This window comes from Thermobia domestica, chromosome 12 (genome assembly GCF_964235325.1).
Source record: "Thermobia domestica chromosome 12, izTheDome1.hap1.1, whole genome shotgun sequence".
NCBI classification, from domain to species: Eukaryota; Metazoa; Arthropoda; class Insecta; order Zygentoma; family Lepismatidae; genus Thermobia; species Thermobia domestica.
In genome coordinates this window covers 74,681,349-74,694,418 of record NC_137465.1, presented here as the reverse complement: position 1 = coordinate 74,694,418, position 13,070 = coordinate 74,681,349, and the positions used below count along the sequence as shown (strand labels likewise).

Below are 13,070 nucleotides of genomic sequence, written 5' to 3'. Positions count from 1 at the left end.
TTCCCAGCGACGAAGGTGTTGGTTCAAGATGGATGTTAAACTCCTTCATTGAAGAGGTTATTAACGTATCTGATCTAAGCCCACAACTTCTTGACCAAATAATCGAATGATCATGCGACAAGTCTTTGCAACTGGTTTTCTGTAACGAAGACTTGGACAAGTTCTGCCTGATGAGGAGAAAAGAATATCCTGGTCTGGTATCTGCTGTTTTAAAAGTAATAATTCCATTTGCTATTTCGTACCTGTGCGAAAGTGGATGTGGGTGTTTTATTTCATGGTAAACATTAAAACAAAGACAAGAAATCGCTTATCAGTTGAAAATGGCTTGATAATGTTCGTCACGAAGATTGAACTGGGCATTGCTGTACTAGTGAAATTACACCATGCTTAGGTATCTCATTAGATTTCAATTTTAATTATATTTCAATGTGCAGGTTTTGTTCCTTGTGTATTTTTCTAGCATTTCTATCTACAATTCTCATTAGTTTCATATCATATCCTTTTCATTTAAATTCATTTTTAAACAACTCTGCACGTTTTGAAAATGTTCAGTAGACTTATTTTTTATTGTGCTTTACAGTAGGCCTATGTATAAAAATAAAAGTATGCCTATCAGAACAAAATTCAAAATAATATTTAAAAATAATTTCCGGTATTAGATTCTAACTATATTTATCTCTTCCGCTTATCTTCGCGACTCCCTAGGGGCCGCGACTCCCAGGTTGAGAAACCCTGCTCTAGGCATACATGAGTTATGTTGGAACATACATACATACACTTTTATATGTATAAATACAGATAAGAGAGGGTTGAGAGAGAGTGATTAAGGTATTACCGCTCTCAATCTTTTCACTTTACTTTTGCGATTCGTAAATTTCTTACGTGACAGTTTGGGGCTAGCTAGTTTTTTGTCTTGAACCACGATCCGATTTTCGATATGCTCTACCTAAATGCTGTAATGCGAATATTGAGAAGTTACCTGCGTATGAAAATAGCAGCAAATAAATACATTACATAACGTATTTATTGCTATTACACGATTTTCTTAATTTGTATTTAATATTCACATATAACATACCGACGTTCTGTCAATACCTCAGATGTTATATTTTAAAGATCAGTAATAATTTTGTCGTGAAATGATATGAATATATATATTCAACTGATATATATATACGTATATACAACTGATGAATTGTAATGTAACTATTTTACATAATTTTCATGCATTGAGGAAAGTAGAATATCATAAAAGAATCTCACCTGAACGAATATCGGGCTCACGATTTAAACGCTCGGGGTGTACCACTGAGCTAACATTACCGCTTTTCGGAATCTGCTTCTGAAATGTAACTGAGCTCATACGTAAATGCTCTTTTCCGTATGGAAATCACAATGACGAAACAAGAGTGTGAATACATAGTTTCGAAATATTGTATCATTAAGTATTTCAATCAATGTTCATTTTTTCTACACTTAATACCATTTCAGCATGTCTTATTATATTTAACAGAAGGAAAAACATATCTCTACATTTTTTCCCGATTGCTAAGGTTGGCTTGGAGGTTCGAACCAGCAGCTTTAGTTTACTGTTTTCCGAAGATACTCGAAGTTGGACTTCGAAAGTGTTCGTCTCAAAACAGCTATAATCATATCGCTCAATCTGTTTGGTATATGGTATATGTTTTTATACGTGTAAAGTCAGTATAACAATTTATTCTTTAAACAGCTTTTCGTATGTATTAATATTCCTTTATAAAAACTGTTTTTAATATTATTATTACGGCGCACCATTTTCAGATTTCTTTTGCGAGTCGTTGACCAAGTCGTTCCCCACAATAGGCGTGTCGTGCAAGTAACCAATCACACGTCAGGTACTAGCTTTCACCTATTGCTTCCTGCTCACAGCTCAGAACATTGGTAACAATGGATAGACGTACAGCAGTAATTGCTTTATGGGAGCTGGAAGGCTATTCTGCAACTGCAGCTAGCAGGCGAGTAGGTGTTCCGGCCTCTACAGGAAGGCGATGGATTCGAAAATATGGTGGTACAGGTCAGACTGGTAATTTACGATCTCCTGGTCGTCCGCATGTGTCAGCCGAAGCCGAAGATGCGAGATTAGTAAACGAAACTCGGTTAGACCCACTAAGGACGTCTAGACAGCTAAGGGAAGCTTCTCTCTTTCCTGGTAGTAAGCATACAGCTCTGCGAAGGCTTCCTCATGCTGGGTTACGTGGCTGTGTTGCTGCCGTGAAGGAAAAACTCTCAGACGACCACAAAATTTACCGTCTCGCGTTTGCACAGGCGAATGTGGGTCGCAATTGGGAAAACGTAGTTTTCTCAGATGAATCCATATTCACAACATCAAATGAGGGACGCCGTTTTGTGTATCGTCCGAGAGGCACCCGATATGACCATGGATATGTGGCTGCTTGCAATCGCAGTGGCCATGTATCAATTTCATGTTGGGGATGGATTTCCAGTCGCGGAGCAGGACAGCTTCACAGAATTGAAGGACATCTGGACAGTGCTCAGTACTTAGACATTATGAGTAATATCATGGTGCCATCTGTACGAGTATTTCAGCCTGATGGTGTAATTCAGTTCCAGCAATTCCAGTCGCCAATACATACTTCCCGTGTGGTTCAGGAATGGTTCGCAGGGCAGCCTGAGATTGATTTAATCGACTGACCGCCTCGTGGAGCAGACCTCAATCCCATAGAAAATATGTGGGCAGAAGTGAAGCGTACTCTAAGGGACAGTTGGCCTGAGGCAGATCCACCAAGAACTCAGGATGACCTGTGGGATCTTGTTTCCGGAGCATGGCTGGAGGTAGGGGAACGAGATAGATTTGTCACCCATTTAATAGATTCCATGCCCAGAAGAATGGAGCGTGTAATAAATTCAGAAGGGTCTTGGACACAATATTAATGTCCCCGCCTTAACTCCCGAAAATAGCCCTTTTCAGGGTACCTAAACGCTTCTGAAAATATTTCTAGAAGTAAACCACTCCTTGTATCCGATTTCAGTGCAATTCTACTAACAAAAAAAAAACGATAAATCGCTGCAGGCTTTGAACTCAAGACCTCTTCATTACCCAGCCCGTACTCTACCAGTGAGCTAACATGAACACGCAACCCAAACACGATTTTCAATTTCTGGTATTCGATGACAATGATGCTCATATACTTTGCAAATGAATTATTCAACTTGGGATATTCCGCAACACACACACACACATAAACAAAGCTAGAGAGAGAGAGAGAGAGAGAGATGAATATACAAAAGCATATTCAACGTATTCGAATGAGACTCTAAGTAACGACATTCCGTTCTAAAGAGAATTTGTGTTTCTTCCCGTGACGTTAAGGGGATCGGGAAAAATTATGTGTCTTCAAGCAGGATCCGACTTTGGATACTCTGTTTATACACTTTCTATATCCGTAGGAATATACTGTATTTCACGAATGTAAAAATATGCTGTAATGAGAATATTGAGAAGTTACATCTGTATGACAAATAACTGCAAATAAATACACTACATAACTTATTTATTGCTATTAAACGATTTTCCTAACTTGTATTTAACATTCTCATATATAACACCGACCTACTGTGAACACCTATCTATCTCAGATGTTATATTTTAAACATAATAATTACTATGTTCTGCAATGATTATGTGATATATATACAACTGAGGTATTTTAATGTAATTATTTTATATAATTTTTCATGCATTGCGGAAAATAAAATTTCATAAAAAAAATCACTGACCCAGATGGGAATCGAACTCGTAACCTTAAGATTTGAAATCCGACACCTTACCAGTGAGCTAACACAAGGATTTACCGAAGCATGCTTCTAGCCAAACATGTATAACATTTCTCAAGATAATTATGACATTCATATCCATTACAAACGCTGTTTTTGTTCTACTTTGACTTTTATTTTAGTACTCAGGCGATAATTATGTTCTATGTCTTAACTTTGAGCATTCTTTTACATATGGAAAGATTCTTTAACGTATCTAAATGTCCCATTACGTATGGAGAGCTAAATGACAAACAAGAATGCGCTGACATTAATACAAGGTTTCGAAATATTGTATCATTAAGTATTTCAATCAATGTTGCTTTTTTTTCTACACTTGGTAACAAGTCTTATTATATTTAAAAGAAGAAAAACACATCTGCAAACTTTTTCCCGATTGCAAAGGCTGGCTTGGAGGTTCGAACCTGGTTTACTTTTTTACGAAGATACCCGAAGCTGGACTTAGATAATTTTTGCCTCAAAACACCAATAAAGAATGCGCTCAACCTTTTTGAGACAAGGTGTACGTAGCTAGATGACAATTCTGCTGCTACCTAATAAGGAAACATAACATTACATTTTCCCAAAATTTTAACCTTGTAGGCTGGAAAATAAATTTTCTATAATAGTTCAAAGTATGTCCTACATTTCTTGACGCACCCAGTACTATATGGTATAGCTCAACTTACATTTTGGGACGCTCCTCACAATACTGAAGAATAGTGGCGGGTCTGCCCGGGGCCGGAGGGGCCAAGGCTCCCCAGTTTTTGAGTGATAAAAAGAATTTAAGCTACTATTTTTATTTATATATTTTTGAAAGTGTATAGTAAAGTCATGATTGATATACCTATCATAGTCTGGGATCTGGCTGTTCTCCTTTGTTTTTACCTTCTAGATCCTCATCTGCTAAACAAACGGAGGATATTGACTGCTCCTCAATTTTGAGTAGGCGACTACTTGTATTAGAGTAAGCTTTGCATTCAATTAATCGAGAAACTCCTTGTTCTTGTGTAAACCCTTCAGGGGAAGAATTTCCTCTCTTTTCCTTGAGTCTATGGCCTTTCAGTCGTCGAAAATAACAGATGTTACATTTGTACACATAAATATTGAACAAAATGAATTTCAGTAATTTATTTAGAATTTTTAGTACTATTATTTGGTTGTAAATTATTTTTATATTTACTGAAATATATTACTGAAACACATTTTAATATACAGTATTTCCTAACACCTAGTGGCCGCTCTTGAAGGAAGTTACACTGATAAAAAGAATTAAATGCTATCACTACAAGCTAAGAGGAGAAAGTTTCGTACAGATTCACAAAGTTGTAGTCAGGAATTAGTACATTAAATAAGCTTCCTTATCTTCATTTGTAGCAATAAATTTAAAATTTTCAGATATAACTTCCTTCACCAGCCACCACTACTAACATTGCGTGTTAATTTTAGAAGTAAAGTTGCTTTATGAAGCACGTTTTATTTTATTTTTTTGGAGGTAAGATTGGTTTACGATATTGTATTTTTGATTTCTGAGTTTCACAGATTTTATGAATAACTTTTATTTGCAGACGCTTGTCGAATCATCCGAGATGGTTCTTTCTGATGGTCGACGTATTGTACCTCAAGGTGATCCTAGCATCCAGTCAAGAGATGGCAATATAATACATATGCATCCAGGATTTAGAATGATTGTTTTGGCAAATAGACCGGGATTTCCGTTCTTAGGGAATGATTTCTTTGGAGTATTAGGTAATTGCATTATTTTAGTTATCGTGATTTATATTATTTACTAGTTATGGTTTTTAAGGTTTATTAATTAACACTATTTCATTAGTATGTTTAAATTGCATAGATTCTTTTGTTAAGTGATCTTTTAGTATTGTATAAATTACAGGTACCTTTGTAACTATGTCATTAATAGTCTAACGTCGAAATCGAGTAATGGAGGCTTAGGGGATACAATATGTTACCGAGTGCCAACTGGTTTATTTTGATTTATGTTTCCCTAGGGAACATCAAACGGCTTGTTGGCATTCTTGAATTTTTTAAATTACGTCAGAAGCCGCCATTTTGTAAAGTGATGGCAGTTGTCACAAATACACTACTTTATCTGTAAATATACCGGGTGCACCATTTATAATGTCCCACCATTATAACAGAGGAACCAAGAGAGGGAGAGAAGCGAAAGTTTGCAAAAAGCAACTATAGGAAGGGGGACATCTATCCATATATTGGGTAACATCACCAGGTGAACAGTGTTGCCAACCCAATATAAAGTTATGATTTTTTAAATGGAATGACCTAAATTTAATTTCATAATTCGAATCAACAATGAAAACAAAGATGAAAGAGATGACACTCGCAAATCAGTGTTGCATACTTTTTGAGAAATAACGTTAAACATGTGTCAAATTTAAACGCCTTTAACACACGCAAGGAATGAAGTAGTAACTATTTGTGCACATTAAATTAAATACCGGGAAGAACTCTTTAAGATGACTTCAAGTTTAGAAGTATATGCTAAACAGTGTTGCCACAACAGAAGAGAGAAAAGTGGAGTTTGGAAATAGTGCAATAACTTGGAAAAGGCTCCTATTACAATATGGTTTAAAATTCATGGAGCAAATAAGTATGTCATAAGGAGCATTGTCACGTTTATTTGAGATCGATAAGTAAAGTACTTACCGAGATATTCGGTACTTTGTAAAAGCTGAGAATTTTGTGCTGTACAAGATGGTAACGATGTCTCAAAATTCCCTTTTTTCCCTCAGCGTTGGAGAAATCGTGAAGAAATGATTAAAACGAAATAAAACATTAATGAATGGACATACAATGAAATGAAACCCATTTGAGTTCTTGAAGGGACTAATCAAACGTAATGTTGTGGATATAAATTGTTTTTGAGTTAGTAATACGAATTCATATTTCAACAATATGGTACAAATACGTTTACGAGAGTTACCTAATTGCTACTTTCGTGCGGTGAATACACTTATTCTGTGCAACTTTAGGGGAGTAATATCGAAACAATTCAATATTATCTCTAAATATTACCGACTTGTTACCATTTCTTTTTTAAACACGAATGAATGAAATAAATAAGAGTTTGTTGCAATTGAAGCAATACAAAAGATGGTTTGCAAGGACAATTTGTTTGGCCGTGTGGTAGCTAGTGGTTGTAACCTGGGCCGTGCCGGAGGGGGAGCGGGTCGACGACTCCGGGAGCCGAAGTAAGGGGGCGTAAAATACGGGAGAAAAAGGAGAAAAGATACGAAAAATTGTTTGGAATGTATGTGTGGGGTCGCCGTCGTATACTATCACCCCGGGCGCTGATTTTTCACGGCACGGCCCTGGGTGTAACCAAGTACGTGTAACCAAGATAACCACTCACTTCCTTCGTTTGCTAACGCACGTCTACGAGGATCATTCGGAAGCAATGCTCAAAAAATTCTACATACAAGAAATGCAAGAAGTCGTTATAACTGCTATGCCGATGATCACTAACAAAATGGTAAATATTGCTTTGCGCTGACGCATTCCATATCGGAATGGTCCCCCAAATTTCTCGCAATACCCATTCGTTCACAAATCAAATTCCTTTGTATGGTATAGTTAGTACAGATGAATTCTCACTTAGAAACTTAAAATTTTAAAGTCATTGGCCTTAACTAGTACTTTTTTTTATTTATTATTTTGTTACCATATTATAAATCTCTGCAAAGGTTAGATGAGTGAGTTGTAACCTATATGCAGTGAAATTAGTCTTATTCTGGAAATAGATAATTATATTTACCATAAAGTTCGTGTATTTTTTTTTTACATTTCTACTTTGCCGCCAGCTTGTGAAACTGCACGTTATCTTCCGTAGTTGTCAGTTCATTTATTTAATGTATAGTTACAATTCATCGAATTAGTTTGAAACGCGCTACTGTCTTTCATGTGAAGCTCGACATAATGTTTTAAGCACAGATTTAGGATTATTTCTCGTGCAGGTTTACTTTTGCCGCACCAAATAATTGTTTAAAAATTACAATTCTTTCACAAATTCCTTATTGTTTACTAAATAATTTGCGCTAGGCGACATGAAAATATCTCAAATAGCATAGTTAAATTTTAAGTGGACCATCATAATCGTTGAAAAATTAAAACTCTTCCAGGATTTGCGTGTACATACGGCGTCCGGATGTATGCATAAAAACTGCAATGCAAAAACACGGAACAACCTTTGCTAGGAGGCCACTAAAAAGCACGAACGCTATCTAACCGAGTCACGGCAGGACAAAATTGATTGATCGAGCTCTAGCGAGGGGGTGTGTCCGAAAGGAGCAGGTGCGTCAGCGAATGTTGGTATATGCAAAAATGAGGATAGTGAAAACGAGTAGATTTTGGCAATGATATGAGTTTCAATAATACTTGTCAGGGTTTCATACTTGTAGCGTTTCACTTGTAAACATAAAATACATCTTCTGTACACTTTGGAAAATTGGGTCAATCAGGCACGTAGCCAAGGGGGGGGGGGTCCGGGGGTCCCCCCTTCGAGACCACAAATGAAAAAATTAAGAAAGGATAAAACAAAATGAAATGACAAAAAGAAGGATTAGCGTTAAAAATTAAAAAGAAAACTACAGGAAGCTTTTGCTTACTCTTTCTTATGAGGAGATTTGTATTACTTGCAATATGGTGGAGAGGTAAGCGAGGTATTCTGGAAGAGTAAGGGAATTTGAAATTTCAAGAAAAGTTATGGAATTCTCAGAATCCCTGCTACTAGTCAGGGAGATTTCAAGCTTTCGAAAACATAAGTGCCGTTGTATAACACCATGGACATTTTTAATCATAACTTTTCGTCATCGCATCCCTGCAGTATCAAACGGTTTGGGTACAAAACCTCGCGGCCAGAACCTCGCGGCGACAACCTCGCGGACCAAAACCTCGCCTGGCCAAAACCTCGCCTCCCAAAACCTCGCGGCCCAAAATCTCGCCAGGCCGAAACATCGCCTGGCCAAAACCTCGCCGCCCAAAACCTCGCGGGACAAAATCTCGCCGGGCCAAAACCCCGCCTGGCCAAAACCTCGCCTCCCAAAACGTCGCGGGCCAAAATCTCGCGGGGCCAAAATCTCGCCGGGCCAAAACCTCGCGCCCCAAAATATCGCCATACCCAAAATCTCGCCTGACCAAAATGTAAATGTTCCAACAGATGATAAGGATGACGGTATAAAAGACGCTGTTGCAGAAGAAGTATCACGGGTATTTGACCAAGTCCCGCGATACCATATGAAAATTCTATTTCTGTATTAGAGGATTTCAATGTGAAGGTAGGGCGACAGGATGTTTTTAAACTGGTTATAGGGAAAGAAAGTCTGCATAAGGAAAGTAATGACAACTAACGAGGTTAGTTTCGTGAACTTTGGAACATCCAAAAACTTAAAATTTTAACAAAAATCTAATAATATTTATGAAAATATGAAACAATATATGAGTTTTTACGACGTCCCTTGATTATGTCCTATAGGTTAAAGGAGACGTAGATGACCAGGATGAAGGAAATGATCGAATAAAGAAAGTGGGAGGAAACGGGAATAACCCGAGAAAGCCCACGCACACGATGTTTTGTATATTATTATTATTATTATTATTATTATTATTATTATTATTATTATTATTATTATTATTATTTGTAATGTGGAATTGCATATTAGGAAACACATTGGGTAAATTTTAAAGAAAAGTTTCATTCGCGGCGAGGTTTTGGGCGGCGAGGTTTTGGCCCGGCGAGATTTTGTCCCGCGAGGTTTTGGGCGGCGAGGTTTTGGCCACGCGAGGTTTTGGCCCGGCGAGATTTTGTCCCGCGAGGTTTTGGGCGGCGAGGTTTTGGCCACGCGAGGTTTTGGCCTGGCGAGATTTTGTCCCGCGAGGTTTTGGGCGGCGAGGTTTTGGCCACGCGAGGTTTTGGCCCGGCGAGATTTTGTCCCGCGAGGTTTTGTCCGGCGAGATTTTGGGCGGCGATGTTTCGGCCGCGAGATTTTGTCCGTATACCGTATCAAACATGTTATTTCAAGGACAATTTTCTGTTGCTCCTTTAACCTGTCATTTGGAACTGACAGTAGCTGACAGAATAATAAAAACAGAAAATTATATTGAAAGAAAGTTCTGTTAGCATTTGATTCAACAGAGAAAGGAACGCATATATTGTAAAACTAGTCGAATATACACATGCTTCGCACAGGGGCTGTATTTGGAAGTCAGCGCCTGTGGGAGTATCACCATTGATCTCAGCGACCGCGAAAACTACGGATTTGATACTAATATCGGTCATTTTGGGCTATTTTTTACATGTCTCGGTATCCACCCCCCACTGACTCCCGGCCCGCATGCTTGCAAGTCATTGCTAATGGAAGTGTCACCATTGATTTCAGCGACCGCGAAAACTATGGATTTGACACTAATATCGGTCATTTTGGATTACTTTTATATGCCTTGGTACTCATCCCCACTTCGGTGACCCCCGGCCCGGAGCCGAATAGCGTGAATTTCGAAATTAATGCGACTGGAGTTTCACCATTGATTTCAACGACCGCGAAAATATGAATTCGACACTAATAGCTGAAGTGGTAGAGCGTTGGCTTCGCATTCGGGAGGTCGTGGCTTCGAATCCCGCTGCCTACCATCCTGACTGAGGTTTTCCAGGGTTTCCCACAGTCCTACCAGGCAAATGACGGGATGGCACCTACTAAACAAGCCCTGGCCGATACCTTCCCAAATCCTTTCCATTGCTAATGTTGTTGGATATCCAATGTAAAATAGCCTCTGAGCTGTATCTGGTGATTGTTAAATAAATAAATAAATATCGGTCATTTTGTACTACTTTTACATGTCCCGTAAACGCCCCCCTGAGACCCCCCTTGGTTCGAATTTGGACAAAAACATTTAACTCTGGTCTGGAGCCTGGACCAAGGTATCCGTGACTAAAATTTGGTAACTCTCGGTCAATTTGTCTGGTTCCCAAGTTGGTTCCGGTAAACGCCCCCCTGAGAACCCACTGTTTCGAAATTTGAAAAAAAACGCTTCGTCTTGATCTGGGACCTGGGCCAAGGTACCCCTGACCAAAATTTGTTAACTCTAGGTCCACTCGTCTGGTCCCCAGGCCGCACACAGACAGACAGACAGACAAACACACAAACACACAAACTCTTTATTTTATTTATATTAGGAGATTGTTTACAAGACAGTATTCAGTATGCACTTTTTATAATAATTGAGGTCATAACGAAAGGAAAATTGTTATATTTGAATAAACAGGAGAAGGACGTAAATATTGCAAAATCTTTTTCAATATTTTTTTTTATTATTTTGCTCGAAATTTCTTCCTAATTTGTTATTAAAATACTTGCCAACATATCCTAATTTTATTGTCCTAACAAACCAATATATGTTGATAGTAAAGTAGTTTAGATTGATCGAGCTCCTGGGCCATCAGAATTTCATGTTAACCCCCCCACCCACCCGTTACGAAATCCTGGCTAAACGAACCAACATATGTTCCAGTAAAATAGTTTAGAGTGATCGAGCCCCTTCTTTGATGACCACAGTATTTCATGTCTGGACCCCCCCCCCTTCACGAAATCCTGGCTACGTGCCTGGGTCAATGTTCCGTTAAAAAGGTCCAGTGTCTTTGACACCACTTCTTTCTATTGATTTTCGTTTGATTACATAATATAACGTTACATTAGGTTCTATTAGGTTAGGTTAAGAGGGTCCAGTGTAGTTTTGGACACCCTTAACGGAACATGGACCGAAAATAGTTTCTAATAGAACCATCTTTCATATGCACTCACTTATTTTATCCGTACTTGTAAGGATTTTACACTAGTAACCCAGCACTTGTAAACATAAAATACAGATGTGTTATTACTTTGTATTTAATTCTATCGCTTGCAGAAATTTGTTCTTTATAAATATATGTCTTTACATGCGAAGTATTGAATTTTACTTGTAAATCTTTCAGAATTTGGTTTACCAAAAGTAAACCAGCTCCATATTTATTATAAATTCAAAGGTAAATAAGTTGACCAAAATACAAGTAGTAAGACTGAAGTAATGTATTATACACGGGCTCACGTACAACAATTCGTGACATGTTTAACTTATGCAATATAGTGCTGACGGGGTTCAATAAAATTAGGTTTTTTTTTTTCTTTCCTGTTGTTCTTGAACATAAAATATGATTTAGGATAGGTAGGTTGGCTTTGGTTAGCTTAGCAAAATATACATTTGGTAAACTCCTTCTATGATACTTCACCAAACGTAAAAATATGTGAATTGTGCATTAATATCACAAAAGTCATAGGGTCAAGTTTTCTCTTACATACGCAGCAGCTGGGTAGTAATTAATGAATGTCTTAAAATGTTTTATACGGCTTTATTCTGCAGTGGATTGTGTTAGCGAAATCGAAAGTTTTTTTTTTTTTTTTTTTTTGTGTGATACTTGGTATGCAATTATAATTATTATTTCATTACTTGTGTTCGTTTGCGATCTGCAAATTTTACGAACATTATTACGAAATTAGACTCACATACTGTTATTTAGTGTGGCACATAAGACCGTTATTTGTTATGGTACCAATAGATTCTAATGTTTGCACTTAGTGTTTACATGTACCCTTACGTACAATGTTATGTCCTAGCAACTGTTCGGAATATTTTATGCAATGTATTGTACGACAGTCATTTCGAACTTCCGCACACTGAAAGATGTTTTGGAAGTAAATAATTTATTGTAAAAATATCTTTACAGGCCTTCAATATAATCTCCATACTTGTTTATGACAGCTTCCCAACATTTGGTAAATTCTGTATTCTGAATAGGGCACCTTCACATTTGAGGGGGGGGCGGTGGGTCAGTGGTAGAGCGTTCATCTCCGGTGCTTGGGGTCCCTGGTTCGATCCCAGCTCGCGCCGTGTGAACTTTGTGGTGGACAAACCGTGCTCGTGGGTTTTCTCGGGGTTCTCCTGTTTCCTCCCACTTTCTTCATTCTACCATTTCACTCATCTCTCATCATCACCGTCTCCTTTAGCCTAACCGGCATAACCGTGGGACGTAAAACTTAATGATTTAATTTTTTCCATTGTTGAGGTGTTTGATCACTCGGGTCATTTCACTGAAAGCTTTGTCAATTGAATCAAAACGTTTTCCATAGAGTTGTTCTTTCAATTTGGAAAACAAATCAAAGTCTGGTGGGCTGAAATCAGGACTATATTGA

At 37.9% G+C, this 13,070-nt stretch overlaps 1 protein-coding gene across 3 annotated transcripts in view; it reads left to right on the top strand.

Annotated features, from left to right (window-relative positions):
- The window catches only part of c12.2 (von Willebrand factor A domain-containing protein c12.2), a 1,756,568-nt gene that overhangs the window by 1,447,351 nt on the left and 296,147 nt on the right, over window positions 1–13,070 (top strand). For all 3 annotated transcript variants that reach the window (XM_081733805.1, XM_081733806.1, XM_081733807.1), the window contains exon 17: window positions 5,382–5,562. In XM_081733805.1, the coding sequence (XP_081589931.1) occupies window positions 5,382–5,562 (181 nt within the window). The remainder of the gene's footprint in view (window positions 1–5,381; window positions 5,563–13,070) is intronic.